Source organism: Pleurodeles waltl, chromosome 4_2 (genome assembly GCF_031143425.1).
Source record: "Pleurodeles waltl isolate 20211129_DDA chromosome 4_2, aPleWal1.hap1.20221129, whole genome shotgun sequence".
Classification (NCBI taxonomy): Eukaryota; Metazoa; Chordata; class Amphibia; order Caudata; family Salamandridae; genus Pleurodeles; species Pleurodeles waltl.
Genome location: NC_090443.1, coordinates 464,669,966 through 464,687,928, shown reverse-complemented (window position 1 = coordinate 464,687,928; position 17,963 = coordinate 464,669,966). Strand labels below are relative to the sequence as shown.

General features: G+C 43.5%; 1 protein-coding gene across 1 annotated transcript in view; it reads right to left on the bottom strand.

Moving 5' to 3' along the window:
• LOC138292914 (complement C3-like) overlaps positions 1-17,963 on the bottom strand; it is a 2,405,892-nt gene that overhangs the window by 1,513,586 nt on the left and 874,343 nt on the right. Inside the window, exon 14 of the mRNA XM_069231788.1 lies at positions 7,295-7,453. Coding sequence (XP_069087889.1) covers positions 7,295-7,453 — 159 coding nt within the window. The remainder of the gene's footprint in view (positions 1-7,294; positions 7,454-17,963) is intronic.

Here is a 17,963-nt window from a genome sequence, read left to right as displayed (position 1 = left end):
GTGGGCCCATTCCATGCTGTTTGGCCATTGAAATGGGTCCACAGGTGCCTTAACGCCTGGTCTGACCCTGACGTTAACTAATGGCTCTAGCCGGCTTAGCGTCATTATTTAGGCCTGCCTCTCACCAGTACACCATTTTTGTACGGGGGGATAAATATGGGCCTACAGGCTTACAGTCATTTTTGGGACAGAACGCCTATCTTGCATCTCATTGACGTAAGGTGGGTTCACGCAGTCAAAAAATAAGTTAACTCCTATATTTTGACACTAGACGGGTCTAGCGTCAAAATATAAATATGGATTTCAAAATGGCGCACAAACGGTGCAGAGTATAAATATGATCCTAAGGGCCATATTTATACTTTTTGCCGCACAACTGCGCCAACGCAGTTGTGGGTCAAAAATTTTAACGCCATTCCAAAGCACCATGCGGGTGCCTTATTTATGGAATGACGTTAGCCGGCGCAGCTGACTGGTGTGCGTCAAAAAAAATTACCCACACCCGGCAGCTCCGGCGTAGGGGAGAATGGAGCTTGGGCGTCAAAAAATGGGGCAAGTCAGGTCTGAGGCAAAATATTAGCCTCAACCTGATTTGCGCCATTTTATTTTGCCTCCCAACCCCCATCCTTCCGAGCCCACAGGTCCCTTAACGCCTGCCCTGACCAGGCGTTAAAAAATGACGCAAAAGCGGCTGGACGTCATTTTTTTTGACCCGCCCACTCCTGTGCGTCATTTTTGCACCGGAGTTTAAATAAGGCGCACATGCCTTGGAGTCATTTTTTAGACGGGAACGCCTACCTTGCATATCATTAACTCAAGGTAGGTGTCCACGCTAAAAAATGACGCAAACTCCAAGATCCTTGGCGCTAGACGGGTCTAACGCCAAAGTATAAATATGGAGTTAGCTTTGCGTCGGATTTGCGTAAAAAAAAACGACGCAATTCCGGCGCAAACAGAGTATAAATATGCCCCAAAGTGTTTATGGATACCAGCAATGATTATATAAGGAAAATGGCGAGGTCCATTAGCATTGTTTCTGATAGATAGTCTATATTTGTGAAGATTCCTCTTCTAAGCCAGAATCATCAAATTGGATTTGGAAAGCTGCAGCAATTCCCCCACTTGCGCTAGGTAGCACCAAAATGGTGCCATCCAGGAAAACAAAGATATCTCTCAACAGAAGAGACAAAGATGTTTTGTAAAGGTTCTGAAACATCAATAACTTCAAACTGCTTAATCACTCTACTTCACATAGGCCAGGCACAAAGGGCAAATATGAATCAAATCCTAAAGATTTTAAACAAGGAAAATAAGCATCCTCAGCAAAAGGAGAGCATAGAGGTTAGTGAGGAGTCTGTGGGAAGACGGAATGTCCATCAGTGAAGAATCTTAGACATCACTTTACTAATGGACACTGATTTCTACAGATTTTGCATCAATGCCGAGGCAGTAAGTTGGCCAGAGAGCATAACGACGAGCTGCTGAATAAGAACCTGCCCTAAAGCATCCCTGCAGCCACGCACCAAAGCCCAAACAATAGTTCTTTGTAAAGTTGTTCAGGCGAGGAACAATATGTTATCTGGCTTCCTAGCAAAGGTTCAGAATAGGAGCCACCACCTGAACATAAGTTTGAAAAGTAAGCTTGATCCCTCCTTGAAATTGTAGCATACCGTGATACAAAGTATGACCTCCATGAAGAATACTTTTGTTGATCCCAAAAAGCAAATAAGCAGCAAGTCATTTACTCCTTACCCTGTATACCAGTCCATGCTCAGAGCCCCCTTAGGTTTTAGATTGTACGGTTGCTCCTAAAACATGAGAGAATTGAGCAAATGCAGGAAACAATTATAAATCTCTTCAACATCTCGTTAGACCCGAAAATTGTTTTGAGTGGCATAACAGACAACCATTATTGCTTTTGCATCCTTCTAGCAGATGTAATAGCGCAAGAAAAATTGCTTTCTGTGTTAAGAAACCTAACATGAAAAAATGATGTCCTCGAAAAGAGCCCCCAACAGTGTGTATACAACATGAAACACGCAACTGTTCATGACTAGAAACGTTCTGTAATCCTTCGATAAGTAGCATATGATCTGCAATTGAAACTATTACCGTGTTTTAGAGAACTACAAGAACATGATACTCACTGCAGACAGATCAAACTGTAGTCCCAATGGGATCAATATAGTCTTAAAATGTCCATTCCATCGGATACATCATTCTGCAAAAAATGTCATCCACTGTTGCAAATAAAGTGGCTTTGTAGCTCGGCTAATAAGATCACCTAAACCTAAACGTAAGGCTGGTAATCTTCTCACTCGTGCACATTTCCAATTATTTCAACATTATATCCACCTATTTGAAAATCAAAACATCTTGGTGAAATATCAGCAGATGAAATGGTCCTAGATTATATAATAAACACAATCTTTATCCCCCTGTCAAAATGAGTTTAAATGGTACCCTGTACACAGAGGGGTTATGCTGATATTCTAGCCTGGGGGTGTCCCTTATGGAACTACAGGGCAGATTTACCAGCCCTTGGAGCCACCAGAGAGTCACTTTTCATGACACTCCGGTGGGGCTAACCACTGCTCCATATTTACAAGGAGGTGTAACACCACTTTTTGTGGCATTATGCCACCTTGTAAATATGGGCCCATCCGATGCTGTTTTCTGCGTCAGAGGGGTGTGCAATAGGTGTTCCACTGCAACACCCATTGCTGCCTCAGATTTACAAGCTTTCGTAAATCTGAGGCAACGCCAAAAAACCAGAGGGGTGGCGTTAGCATGGCAAAACAAGGAGAAATTATTTTATTCCTCCTCGTTTTTTGCTATTTCTATGTGTGTTGCATCCTGCAGCACACATAAAAGAAGCAAATTGTCACGTATGATTGTTTATGTGCAGGAAGGTGCCCCTTCCTGCACATGTACGATCATTCCGAAATGACGCTTTGGGACTTTTATGTGTGATGCATTTTACAGCACACATAGAAGTGCCAAATCACCATAGTAAATTGTTAATGTGCAGGAAGGAACACCTTCCTGCACATAATCAATCTATTCCCACAACACAAACACCCTTGCAATGTGGATGCAAGGATGCCTGCGTTGGCGCAGGCAACTTAATTTAGCACCCGCATGGGGGGAACGCAGGGCTCTGCCGTATTTCTGTAAATACGGTGCATCCCTGCGTTTGAAAAATGGTGCAGCACAGCGCTGCTATTTTGGCTTAAATAAGGGCCTATGTCAGCCAGCCCTGCTCTACCTCTGCCCTCCTAATAACCTATTATGAAGATTGAAGGTCCCTGAATTTAAACCCTCCTGATGTGGCACTAGTGCTGCCCTGAATAATATGGCCAGACGAACCACCAAACGCCCTGCTGTATAGCGCACTCACTGATATACTTGATCGTTTAAGGAAGGTATATATTTCCAAGCCGGTTGCCTGTTGAGTGCTAAAAGTATTGTGTCTTCTCCCAAGCAGATTTACTTGTGCCCATCACGACTTAATAAAAGGAAAAAAGGCTCACTGTTAGTTATTTTATTAACGATTATCAGTGCAGATCTTGATTTGTCTTCGTGGGAACTATAGACAGGTGCAAGCCTTCCACAGCATTTTAAATCTCTGCTGTTAATATTTTTCTCTGAGCAGGGATCATTAGAAGTGTCAATCCCGCTCGCATTTTAAAGGTTTAAATATAGACCATAATTTGCACTTTCTGAAAGCTTCCAATTTGCAGCCTCTCGTTTTCCTTGTCCCTTCGAGGATAATAATCTTGAAATTCTAAGGAACTAGAATCTGTACCTTACGAGTGCTGAAAGGAGCAAAAGTCCTCTGTTCTGGTGACTTTTCTAAAATGAGTGCTTAGTCTCTGAAAGTTATGGGACATTTTTTTCTTTGCTGTCTTACTTATGAGGCCAGCCAGTGAGATAGATTAAGCCAGCCCAGACCTCGTGACTGATTTATATTCAGGCAGTGGTGAGTCCTTGAGTGTTGCATCTCGGCTTCACCTGCATGAAAGAGCCAAAGTCAATGAAGCAGTTCAAGAAAGATGAAGACCCAGGAGAGAAGTCGCCCTCATGGATCAAGTAGACATAGTTGATGATCAGAGGGATTTCAAGTTAGCTTGCAAGAACAGAACATTCCCTTATTTAAGGACAACATTTTTAAGGAATGGGTACATAATACAAGGAGAAATCACACTTATCAGGTCTTATTTTATTTTTATGTTGGTGTCTTTCTTGGCTGACTGGCTGTAGATCAGCAGAGGAGGACTATTTATGTTAGAGACAACGTATTTCTACGAGAGAGAACAGTTTTGTTAAGAAGTCTGCCAACATTGACAATAATTCAGAGATTGAAACCTCTACTGCACATGCAATACTATAAACATCTTGGCTTACCTTCCACAATTGATTTTTTGGTGCATACTGACTGTGAGAGTATCTGGGTCACGCTTCAGTCCGAAACATATACTCGCAGAATGTGAGAAGGAAACCAGCAAGCTTGGTGGTAGTGACTGGAAGTCCATTGATTTGGGGTTACACAATGAAAAGAAACTTCATCGTACAAAAAAACTACAATTTTTCCAGACCTCAGTGTGTGTGTGAGAGACATATAGAACACAAAAAGGACTTTGGAGACTCATTACGTCACTTCCCAGTTTAAAGATGTTAGGTAGATCAGGGGCTCAGAAGCGCAATCTGGAGTCAGAGGATTTAATTGCGGAAAACAAAATCACAACCAAGTCTGCTGTAAGAAAATACTTCCAGATGAAAAATATGCAAGGAAAAATTCCATTAGAACTGTATTTTCTGTCGTCTGAACTGTTATTTTATTTCCTTTCATTTATTTTCTTTTATACCTCATTGTAAGTGACTGTTTTCTTTTTATATTTGCTTTTATCATATTGTAAATAGATTATTTCGAATGTAAAATTATATATATATATATATATATATATATATATATATATATATATATAGTAACTTTTAAAGTTTGAGGATGGTACCATAACTTCCGATAAACAAGTAATATGCACATTATTGCCTGCCAGAACGTTGCTCAGTTTGGACAGGTCTCAAGGAATTAAAGCATGTACTTTGTACTTCTCACAGTGACAGGTATGAAAGCACATAGATCCTAAAAAATAGAATGAATATGTGCATTGAATAGTCCTGCAGTCAAGATGGAAATCAAGCTATAAGGTTTGCTTCCTGCCCAAGGGTAATGTCTTTGTAAATGTGTGACAATGGCAATATTACGTCTTTATTTCACACAAATACATAACAAAATGATCAATGGAAATCACAAAGATGGCCCACCCCCCCAAATCGTACCTGACAAACTAAAGGACCAGTTATTAGGACATACCGTTTAACACAGTACCTCACATTAGAAAGAGCCAAGTATGAAGTCCAAAAAAATGGAAATAATCTTCGCTTTTAAGGTAAAGCCTCCAGGGTTAAAACTGTTCAACACTGTCACTGGCCAAGCAGAGCAACCATAGGTGCAACAACATACAGCACATGCCTAGCACTAAAAGTCACCACTCCCTATATTCCTAATATCCTGCATGGAAAACTGACCTTGAATTAAATCTATTGATAGTTCTCTCTTCTTTCTTTTATCGAAAGAGCATTGCCTTACCATCCATCCTCTGCATGCCTTATTGTCTCTGAGACTAGCCTACTCTCTTGCATGGTTGTATGCATTTTTCTGTACTGTATTTCTGCAAACTGGCACTAACTCCACTCATAAAACACAAACTATCCTTCAGGTTAAACATTCCTTCTAATATAACAATATCTAAGCTCCTCGAACAATCCTACCCATCCCACTTTACATTTGCACAAATTCACACTAAGGATGACACTTAACTGCAATTAACTTAATCTACCTCAAAGAAATCGGAGAATATTCATACTGAGAGCACAAAACGAATCTCATTAACCAGCAATAACTATTCAACATTGGATTCAAGGGAGTAGTCAGAAAATAGAAGTACCCCCACTTGGAAACAAAGCTTTTATGACACCAAGCAAGCAAAGCAAATCATTGCAACTCCACCAAGAAGAGCTTGATTGTCTCTTCCATCCAAGCATTGATCCATTCATCTTTTCATAATTCCATCCACCTGCTGAAATCCACCATTTCACCTTTACATTCTGTCATCCATTCAGTATTTCATCCAACATTCAGTCTGTTACCATTCTGTCCAACCGTCTGCCCATCCAAATCCAATCCATCAAACGTATCCATCCTTCCACTCAGACACCCATCCTTTCACTTTTCCACCCCTTCTATTCATTCATCCACCAATCCCTTCTTTCAATCATATATCTATCAATCCTTTCACTCATTTATCCACTCTTTCACTCATCCATGGATCCTTTCACTTCATACATGCAACCAACCCCTTTTCACTCATCCATTCACCCTTACACTCAGCTATTCATTCTTTCACTCATCCATCCACCCTTTGACCCATCCATCCACTCATCCTTCTATTTACCCTTTCATTCATCCATCTATCTACCCTTTCACTCATTCATTCATCCATTCACCCTTTTCCTTATCTATCCGTCAACTCCCTTATCCAGCCATCCATCTCCCTTCCCTTTCATTCATTGATTTATCCATCCATTCTTTCAACCACCCATTCTTACAGCCATCCTCTTATTCATCCATCCATTCATCCTTTCACTCAATCTATTCATGCACTTATTGATTCATCCATTTACCCTTTCACTCATCCATCCATCAATCCTTTCACTCACTGATCGTATAAAACTCTCATCCGTCCATCAACCCAACCTTTCACTCCTCCATTCATTCACCCTTTTACTCATCCATCCTTTCATCCAACTTTTCACTCATTCTTCCATGCATCTATCAATCCACCTTTTCACTCACCCATCACTCCACCATGTCACTCACACATCCATTCATCCATTTACCCTTTCACTCATCCATCCATTCTTTTCATCTACTCATCCATCTTTCACTCATTCATCCATTCTTTCACTTATCCATCAATCCAGTAATCTATCTGGCCATCTTTCCATCCATCCGCACACTCATCCATTCATCCCCCCTTTCAGCCCACCCATCCATCTAGCCTTTTGATACATCCACCAACATCCATTTACCCTTTCACTCATCGTCCATCCATTCATCCATCCATCCATTCACCGTTTTACTGCCGAGCTACAGACGTAGCATGCTACCTGTTACTGAATACTACTATGGCAGTGAGCTGTAGTACTAACAAAAAGACAATTTGATTACCTTCTTCTGAGTCAATTTATTTTTCTTGTTCAAAGCATAAACTGCTTTGTCAACTGCGAGCAAACCCACTCGAGCACCCACATCTGCGACCAGTTCAAGATTGTAGTTATCTCTGGGCTGATATGTTTTTGCCGTGTTGTCTTTGGTCTTTATCTCGAGCTATAAGAGAAAGAAAAAGCAACATGGGTGATAGATACATTCCTCTCCACTAAGACTATGTGGTCAACCTTCCAAATTAAACGTTGGACAGTAAGGGGCACTGTAGAGTCCCATGGCCATGTGAGCATTGTTTTTTAAAAATTTATTCAAACAAAAGAAAATTGAAAGTAAAAATAATTGTTAATTTGGCATACAGAAAAGTTACATTGGATTGGCAGGAACCGGCTAATATAAGTCCAGGCTGGTCAGATCCATTACATATATTCAGGATAACTGCTGATTATATTACTGATTTCTATTTAGATTAACTGTATGTAAATATATGTTCTTATATCCTGTAAAACTGGGATGCTTCCAACTATTCAGAGCCTTTCAATGGTCACCAGCGACTTTTGGACTCGTTTAAGATGAAGTGGGGAGCCATCATGGCCAGTGGCTTAAGTCCCATGCTAAAAAACAAACATTTTCTCAGGGCCCCTCAAAACCCCACCTATGCAAATGCCTAATAATGTGATTCTCTTTATTATCCAGGCACTCATACATTTATTGTAAAATATCAACAGTGTGTCCACTTTCCTTGAATGTTAGCCTAAAAAAGAAACTTAAAAAAAAAAAAATTGTTTTTGTTAACATATAGCAGCAATAACAGGCCTGTTATTGATGGGATGCTCACTGTGTACAGATCCCCACTGTATTACAGGATGTACGCCTTTTAGAATATTTAAAGGCTTGGTGCCAATAAAACAAAGATTATTTAATGAGGTTGGATCTCTTGGACGCCACTCTGGCACTCTTCTCACTCAGTATGAAGTGTCTTTGTCAAAGCACACATTCCGGGGCATCTCCTTCCCTCATAGATCAAGTTTTAAACATTCATGCATTGGTCCATTCCCATTCACCAGCATACTCTGGTCAGAAGGAACATGGTCCCTCTATCCTCGTGCTATGTCTCTGTTTGCAGTCATCAGTGCCAATAAACAAAGGACCAGTTTACACTTGAGTCAATCTACATAATTTGCACGGTCAAAACAATAGAAAAGTTCCCCCACCTCACGTCAGAACAAGGTATGACTCTGCAGGCCCACAGCATGTTCAGAAAGGTACCATTTCCCCCCCTGCAGAAAAGGGTCTTTGGGACTCCCGGAAGGACTCTAGCTTAAGGTCTTACCTAGTAGTGAATGTATCAACTAAAGCATTTGCCACAGTGGCATGCTACTTAAATCCAACGATGAAAAAGGGAAAACAAAAATGTCTTCTTACATCAATGAGGTCCAGTAATGTCTTAATGGACTTCTGACTGAAGACATGTTTCTGATGTTTTCTTACTGTTATTAATGTTTTTAATAAAAAAATATTACACTGTGTTATACCAAACATGTCTTCTAAACTACACACAAACTAGGTTTTATTCCACCTTGAAATTCAACATGGATGCGTATTCTTCTCTCTGCTATCCACATGCAGTAAAATGTCCACTGATGAAATGCTCTGTGAGGACACGTTGTTTTGGTGAGCTCTGGAGGAACCTCTACTTCCAAATGTAACTGTTCAAGGTCCTTCCTGCCTGTAATTGAGTAGGGCTATTAATTTTAAACATTTGACTTTATTTTGTGTATGTCTGATGACATTAGTTCAACAGAGGACTTATTATTATTCACTTAGGAGGTGGTGTTACAATGCCATTGTGTATTGTTGCATTTTGTTTTGAATTTCGATTCACTGAGCCTATTAACAATGTACTTACTTTATTCTGACTGTTTTTGTTGTGAATTTTCCTAAAAAGGCTAATTTTGGGGGTGAAACAACTTTTTTCTCATTGTTGGGGTGCAGATCTTCACACTTAGAGGCATATTAACAAGGAACTGATGCATCGGCTTTGATGCACCAGTTTTATTGTGTCACCATGCGCCCCTTAAGGACACCATGGTAGATATATATTTACAATATAGGGCACCATGGTGCACGTTAACACAAAAGCGTCAACATTTTTGACGCTATAGTTGTGCTTTTCTGGACTAGTGCCAAAAATGTTGACGGTAGTCCTGCAAAGCTCGGGAAAGCCCATAGGAAATAGCCCCAGCGTCACTTTAATGCCTGCCCTGGGCAGGTGTCAGAAATCATGCTAGAGTGGCACAGTGAAATATTGTACATATCACTGTGCCATTATTTTGGGCCTCCATGCAGGGAAACGCCCCTCTTGTATACATTATACCTGGCACAGGTATAATGTGGCACAAGGGATTACAAAGAGGCGCAATGCTGGAATTGCGCCACTTTGTAAATAAGCGCAGGCTGAGGGCATGTTTAGTGCTGCTGTAGCACTGTCACGGCTGGTGTCAGGGCAAGGTGGTGAGGCTGAGGGACAGGGAGATTGGGGAGACAACACAAAAACTGAAAAAAAGAAGCTTTTCTGCTGCATCACCACACCGCAGGTCTTCAGGCTCCACTGAAGGCACAGGCTCCCAGCCTGCCCTGTGGCTTTTCTTAACGCTGCTCTCATGTTGCTAACAGCATGACAGCAGCATGAGGAGTGGCCTGAGTGCCCTGGCTTTGTGCTCCCAAGCAGACTGGGAGCCTGTGTCTGCTGTCTCCAACCCAGCAAAACAGCTCGGGTTGGAGAGAGCTCAGGGCAAATGTGTGGTTGGCTGTGTTAGAGGCACATTACCCCATACATTCTTGGGGCTAACACCACCTCTAAACCTGTATAGGTGCTTTAGCTTATATTTGATAAGATTATCAAAGATAGTGTCAATATACCAAGGTGCAAAAGTAGTTGCCTGTCCCTGTTATCTCTTTAGTAGGGGTGGGCGAAGAATTCCGCTCTGCCGGTGGAGTTTGTGAGGTTTTCCCACTCTGCAATCTGCATGGAGTGCAGGGTTCCAAAAAACTAGCGAAGTGATGCAGAGCTGAGTTGTTTCTCTTGCTTGTGCCCACCAACGTTAAGTTGGTGAAGGTGAGTGAGAGAAATCGCTAAGTTGGCGAACCATGAGCGAGAGAAATCACTAAGTTGGCGAGCACAAGGGAGATTTCTGAATGTAAGGGGTCACGTAGGCCGCAACTGCTCACGATGAGAAAGCTGCCACTCGCGTTGAGGAAGGTGACGCTCAAGTAGAAGTGCGTGGCAAAAATAAACTAGTGCCCTCTAGTGCTCCACATCATGCAGCTCGCTCTGATTTTACAGCGCAGGAGTTCAGTGTGGACAGCGCACCTTGCCCAAACTCCGCTGCTCGTGAAACTCCACGTAGCGCAGCAGAGATTTTTCAGCACTTCGCAGAGTTCCACCTAGCAGAACTCCATGAATTCCACCCTGGCCTACTCTTTAGCCCCCTACTTATAATATCTCACTCAACTGGATGTTTCTTATCCACAATTATTTGATAAATGGTCAATCTCCAGAATCGGTAAATGTAGGCCAGAGAAGTGAGCAAGCATTTGTAACGGTCATGAAGAACCAGTGCCTGCCCTGATGGAACCTCGGGGCATGATCAGAGCCTTTTTTGGAATCTAGGGTACCACATGTGCAGGAAAGCAGGTTTAGTTCACTCCTTAAATCACGCGCAGTGCTACCTGATGTCCTCATATCTACCGGCCTGGAAGGCCATTACTTCAGACCAGTGGATCCACCAGTTCATAGAAAGGGGGTATACACCACCCATGCTTCAGGATCAAACCTCCCCAAATTTCTCCACCATCGTCTTCCCTTCCTCCAGACCATCTTTCGATTCTGCAACAAGAAGTGGCAGCACTCCTCCTGAAAGGAGCAGCGGAGTTAGTGCCGCAGCAGGTTACTGTGAAAGGATGTCACTCGCAATATTTCCTTGTTTCAAAGAAGGACAACAGCCTTCATCTGTTGCTAGACCTTAGAGACTTGATTTTTATTCTCAGGAAGAAGAAGTTCAAGATGTTGACCCTAGCACATGTTTTGTTGGCTTTGAAGGCAGGAGACTGGATGGTGTCCTTGGCCTGCAGGACGAGCATTTCTACATTCCGGTCCTGTGATCCCATCAGACGTACTTGCACTTTGTGGTGGGTTCTGCGCATTCCTATTTCGAAGTACTCCCCATTTGGATACTGAATGCTTACCACAGTGCAAATTTCCGAGTCACTTAGCACAATTATCTGTTTCTGCCATGTTAGTTCTTGCCCTTTTCTGTTCACTTCTCCTTTCACTCTTTTGCATTTAAACGCTTTTCAAACTTTTTTATATAGAGGTCCTCTGAAGAAAGAAAGCAAGAAATGAAAAAAATTTAGGAATAAGGTAAGGTAAGTACAAAGTACAAAGATATTTCATCTGACTCACTTTAAAAGATGGTGTTCATATACCTTGACTGAGTATTGGAAATTGGACCTGAGGATCTGGAAAGTGACAGACAAATTTGCCAGGTCATGGGGCAGATTTCCCTCTTTCTAGTGCCGCTAATTGCAGTGACCGTAATCGCAAAAAAGGAAAGATCATCACATAATTCACTAGTCTGAAAGATAATAAAGATTGAGGAGCTTGGAGGCTGAAGTTTTATAACAATGAGGAAGAGTTAGTTTCATGAGTGTGGTGTAGATGAAATGCGCTGTTAGAAGTATGCCTCCTCTGCCACCTGTATTTCAAATTTATATAGAGCCATCTGCTCTACACAGAGACATCTGGATTTTGTGGAATAAAGAAATGCTTTCAGGTTTACAGATTTGTCATTTTTAAGTCTTTAACCTGGGGAAAACAGCTGTTACAGGCAGCATTTACATGGAGCTGTTTAATCCTGACTGAGGCTGGAAGCACCACCTCCAGAACATCTGTTATACAGTTGTGGAAGCGCCAAAGTAAACAAGGAATTGCAAAAACTGATAGGTCTTGTGTTAGCTTCAAGCCTTTTGGCTTTGTCACTTTTTATTTAGTTTTGTTGTGTTTTTTGTAAAATTGTATTGTTGGGGGAGAAGTGTCCCACCAATATAAAAAGTGGCAAAACACAAACACATTCTTTTGATCTAAAAAAGCACAAATTGACATATTAGTCACTGGTACTCAAGGGAACTACTTTGTGTGCGGCTCTTCTCCTTGTGAAAAAGCAGAATGCTGTAACTTACAGTGAAGTTAGCCATTGACACACAGCCCCATGCTTTATTCTTTAGTCGGTGGAAGAGAAATTTGAATGACAGAACAACAGAGCGATGTATAACAGGGACTGGATTAAAGCCCTTGTAAGAATACTATATATATTATTTTAGAAAAATAAAAAGGTCTTGAGTAGAGCCAGACCTATATAGTCAGATTATCAATGCCAACGCTGATAATGTCACCAAACAATACCTTTTTTAGATTTCCAGTTGTGCTTGATGCTCTGGAAAACAAAGGTCCGGTACTTTTTTGTGGAACACTGAAGTGACCTACCCAAGTAAACTAGATAGGGTAATTGTAGCAAATAGATTTCGCCTATTCAGTCCACCGGGATTTTATGCATTTGACTACCCAGTTTGTGGACCATTACTGTGGGTGAATCTCACTTTTGGAGTCCCACTCAGAGCATATTTATAATAATTGGCTGAGCTGTTTACAGGCAGTGTCCATCTGTTGAGATAAGGTCACTGCTTTGCAGCTGGGATGAGGGGCACTGGGCTGGTCACACGTGAACATGTGTACATAGCGTGTGCAGACAGCATGTGTAAGGCTACTGCAAGGGTTGGTGCTGACCATGGGTAGACCTTGTAATATGAGTAGGTCTTTAGTGCTTACCAGAAGATCTGTGGTGCTTTCATTGTATTATACACATAGGTGAAATCTGAGGTAAAGTACAGTTTTATTGCACTTAGGCCTACAAGATCCAGCAAGGTATCAAACAGGGGGAGAACATGCACGTCTAGTTGGAATGTGCACATCTGAACACACTACATTCACATCTTGTGGGACTTCAAGAATCGTCATATTTTTCTGTCTCACTCATTCTCAGATTCAAGGCATTTGTCCCCAATTTAATTACTCTACTCCCCAGCATAGGCAACAAGTTCTCTCCACACAAAAGTAGTAATTAGCAGTGATTGACCCAGTTCCTGGGAGAGGACAGGGACATGGGAGAAATCTACATCTTAAAATTAGTTTGTGACACTGCACTTGGGGTGAGACAGCCCAGGCCAGTAGAACAAAGGAGAAGAATAAGACTTCTGAAGCCAACAGTAGTGGCTCACCTTTACATTTTTGGTGGGAAGGGATCTTGTAATGATGTCGTAATGGGCAGAGCTGAGGCCCTCAGAGACTTCTTTGGCTTTGGAGTGCAGGGAACACTTGTAGTTGGTCCTGTGGATGCTTTCTGTTGCCTGAAGCCACTAAAGAAGGACTCTAACATATATATTTATGCTACTTCTGAGTTCAATGCAACGGTCTCTTCAACAGGGATCCTCTGAGGGTCATCCAACCACTGCCCCTCCTTCCACTTTGTACTTTATGTTTTGATCTGATCACCAGAACCTCTGGGAACCTGCCTACCTTCACGCAGCCACTAGGTTCTGCAAGGGCCAGACAGGTCTTTTATTTCACAGGGCATTTCCCCCAATGGGCTGGAGCCTTTGAAGGCCAGTTATGAAATCCCAGTGCAGGTTCTGGTGTCTCTGTCATAAATTCCTGAGGTTAAATGCAGCAGACACATGGAAGATTCAAGAGAGAGAGAAAGACAGTGAGGGAGGGGGATCACAGAGGAAAAAGTGAGAGAGGAGAAAAGAGTAGAAGGAAAATAGATAAATGGAAAGAGAAGGAGGTTGCACAAGGAGACAAAAGTAGCGGGCTGGTTTGAGGATTTTTGCAAGGGTTCCTTTGGTTCCCCTGTCTTGTCTCTTATTCAATTACCCAATTCCGTGCAGCTTGGGAAATTTGAAGAGGTTTTTGAGTTGAAAATCACTTGAACTTTGGCAGAGATTAGAATCATACAGTCAGGCTGCATTGCCTTCTGGTTGACTTTGCACTTTTTTTTTTTGATTACACATTTATATGGATGTTTTTACAGTCAAAACAGAAAGAAGAAAATATAGATCGTTGTTAATGCATCTCATGAATAACAGTACATTACAGACTAGAACAGCAGGGCCATACATGAAGGGGGACCCTTCAACCGGTATCGAGTCCAAGACCAAAGTCTGCCAACCACTTCCCCCAGATCTTGTGTTTCTGGGGACACCTTCTCACCTAGTACACTGGCAATTCCGTCATGGCACATCAATCTATGACTTTTTGCCACTCTGCCAGAGTGGGGGCTTGGGGCAACTTCCACTTGCAGGTGATCTCCTTTTTAGCAAATAGGGTGGCAACCCCTACACGGATATGCTCCACCTGAGGCCCTCCCATGTCCTCAAGTATACCCAAGAGGCTGATCCATGGAGTCAGTACAACCTCCCATTCCAGGACCCTGGAGAGAGAAGACTCTACTTCCTCTCAAAATCCCCATATATAGGGGCACAACCAAACCATGTAAAAGAAGTCAGCATGAGGGGCAGGGCAGCAGAAGCAAATGTGCCTCAGAGGTGCCCCTGCGTGCCACACCTGAGGGGTGAGAGATATGAGATATGTAAGAAGTACAGCTGAATAGGGGGCAGTCTGGTGAAGATGGCAATCTCCCGGGGTGCCACATGCGTGTCTCTCCAGTCCACCTCTTTGGGTGGACCCACCCACTGATCCCACTTTTGTTTAAATGGGGGAAAGGCTTCCGGTGAATGAATACCCAGTGTACAGTGGATTTGTGAAATCACCCCCCTCCGAAAGAGACCAATGAGTATCTTTGCCACAAATGGGCTAAATTTGGGGAGCATGGTGGAATCATGCAGGTGGCAGGTCAGAGTGTGGTGTGAGGGAGAATTGGTTTTTCAGATCTCAAAAGAAACAGAGGTGCTTACCTTGCAAATGTCGAAGAGAGCAGAGAGACCAATTCTGTCCCACCACTCAAGCTCTCAAGGAATTGAATGTGGTGTAGCCAGTGACTATGCCACAGTGGAGTGAGTTGCATGAGTGTCTTGTAAAGCACCGGGCAGCCCGCCACATGCTGAATACCACCACAGTCATGCAGAGAAGGGTTTGGGGTACTGGGTTACCATAGAGTAGTCCCATTACAGCATTCAGGCCCAAGCGAGCTATCTCCAGGTGATAAGAAGGGTCATCCTCACCCCTGGTCAGCCAGCTGTTGAGGACCATTAGATGCAACTCCAGTAGTAGAGCCAGACATTGGCGGATCATAGACCACCATCATCTGTTGCCTGTCAGGCCTGGCCCAATGCTGTGAGAGAATAGGGGTTTGTCCAAAAGAAATTGCAAACGGCCGTGTTGGGGATGAGAAATGGAAAGTGTTGGAGAGTATAAAGGAACTATGGGAGGACAATCATCTTGACCAAAGCTATTCTTTTCAATACGTTAAGTGACAGGCGGTCCCATTTCTGGGTTCGCGGAGATGTAGATACCCAGGTATTGAAAGCTCATCCAACGGATGGGTATGGACTCTTGCAATTCCACAGTAAGGCGGTCCCCATAGAGCAGGACAAGGAGGGACTTACATCGATTAAGCCACAGATGAGAGGCCAATTTGTAGAGGTGGAGGATTTCTAACGCTCAGGGTCCTGACTGGGACAGGTGTTTGAGGAAGAGGAGGATATCATATACATTTAGTGCAATTCTGTCATTGAGTTGCTCACTCCACTGTCACCCCCTTATCTGCACATCAATGCATTGACCTCTGCCCTTTGCGCCACACCCTGCCTAGCCCCTCGGTACTGGGACTCTGCTGTCAGGCTCTGAGCCCCCAGCTCGAACCTGCTGCTCGCCTGCTGTCCTATCACTGGAGCTGCACTCAAAGTCTTCCTAGCCCTGAGTGCACTCCTAGCTGTGCAGGTGCTATGTCTTTTGTGTAATCATTTTTAGTTTTAGTTTTAATTTTAGTTTAACTCTTTGGTATTTTACCTTTAGCTTAAATTAGTTGCTTGCCCTCAGTTTGCTGTCCTGCTCTTCCCACTCCTGCCTTTCACCAACCCCACCACCCACCCACCCACCCATGGCCACCTCGAGGACTACTTATAAAGGCCGCTGCATGGCCGTAGAGCAGCTGCGCACAGCGGCTGTGCCTCTGGCACGCCGAAGGCGAGCCCATCTGCACCCGTCTTCACCTGGACAATACCCAATGCGAGAACCCCTAGCTCTCTTGCCATCCTCTGCTACACCATGAAGGACCTCCTCGCCCTAGACCCGAGACACCAGAACAACTGCTTTACTGCCTCACTGCACTCAACCAAAGGACCTTTCACCTGTCGCCTCTGCTGCTTCGTCTGCTGCATAAGGCCTCTTGCCTGCACAAGACCCTATGCAAAAGAGCCCACACTTGCCCCGTCACCCCTCCAGTGCATCTTGCTCAACGTCCGCTCTCTCTGCAGGTAATCCATAGAGGTCCGGGACACCATCTCCACCTTTGCCGATGACGTGGTCTCCACCACAGAAACTTTGCTCAGCCCAACCACGAACCATGACATCGCAGTTGTGACCCCCACTGGCTACAGATGATTCACAAAGGCCGTGCAAACAAAGTGGAGGAATCACCACAATCTTCAGGGAAACCATGAGTTGGATCATCACCAATGACGACCCCGCACCCCTCATGGAGCGCCTCAATTTCCAAGTACATACAGATGCCAAGACCACAGTAAGAGGCCTTACCACAGGGACCCCATCCAGTCTTCTGCAACACCATCCCCAAACTCATCGACTCCCTGGCCATAGATTCCCAGGACGTCATCTTGGGCGGCAACCTCAACTTCCATATCGATGACTCCAAAGGCATCAACACCGCCACCCTCCTCAAGATCCTCAACAACATTGGCCTCACACAACTACTCACAGCACCCACGCAAAAAGGCGGACACACACTTAAAGCCATCTTCAGCTTTAGCAACCGAATCAAGTTCACACACACCATGGAGCTCACCTGGACCGACCATGCCATCATTCACTTTACCTTCTCAGGCAGGAATCAACACGCAACCACTACAACCAACGAGGGCACCCGCTACAGCTGGGGGAAAAATTTGCAAAATGCAATGGACCCAATCCAACTGCACCTCACAGCCTGAAACCTCAGCAGTTTGCAACCAGGTTATCCGGAACATTGCCACATGGATCACCAACTATGCTGAGGAATTTACCCCACTGAAACCAGCCAAATCCATCAAAACCTCGAAACAAGCCAGCTGGTACACCCTAGAGCTTAGAACTGCTAAGCGCAGTTGATACCAACTCAAGAAGCAATGGCGAGCCTCCAAAGTCCCATCTGATATCCACATACAATACAAACTCAGCGAATATCACCAACACATCAAAGAAGCCAAGAGAGCAGACATCACCAACCAAATCAACTCCGCAGCCAATGACACTAAGGAACTTTTCAAAGTCGTCAAGGACTTTGCCAATCCTCCTGCCACTGAAAACACCATTCACCCCTCCCAGGAACTTTGTGACTCCATCTCAGACTATTTTCACAGGAAGATAACCACAATCTACAAC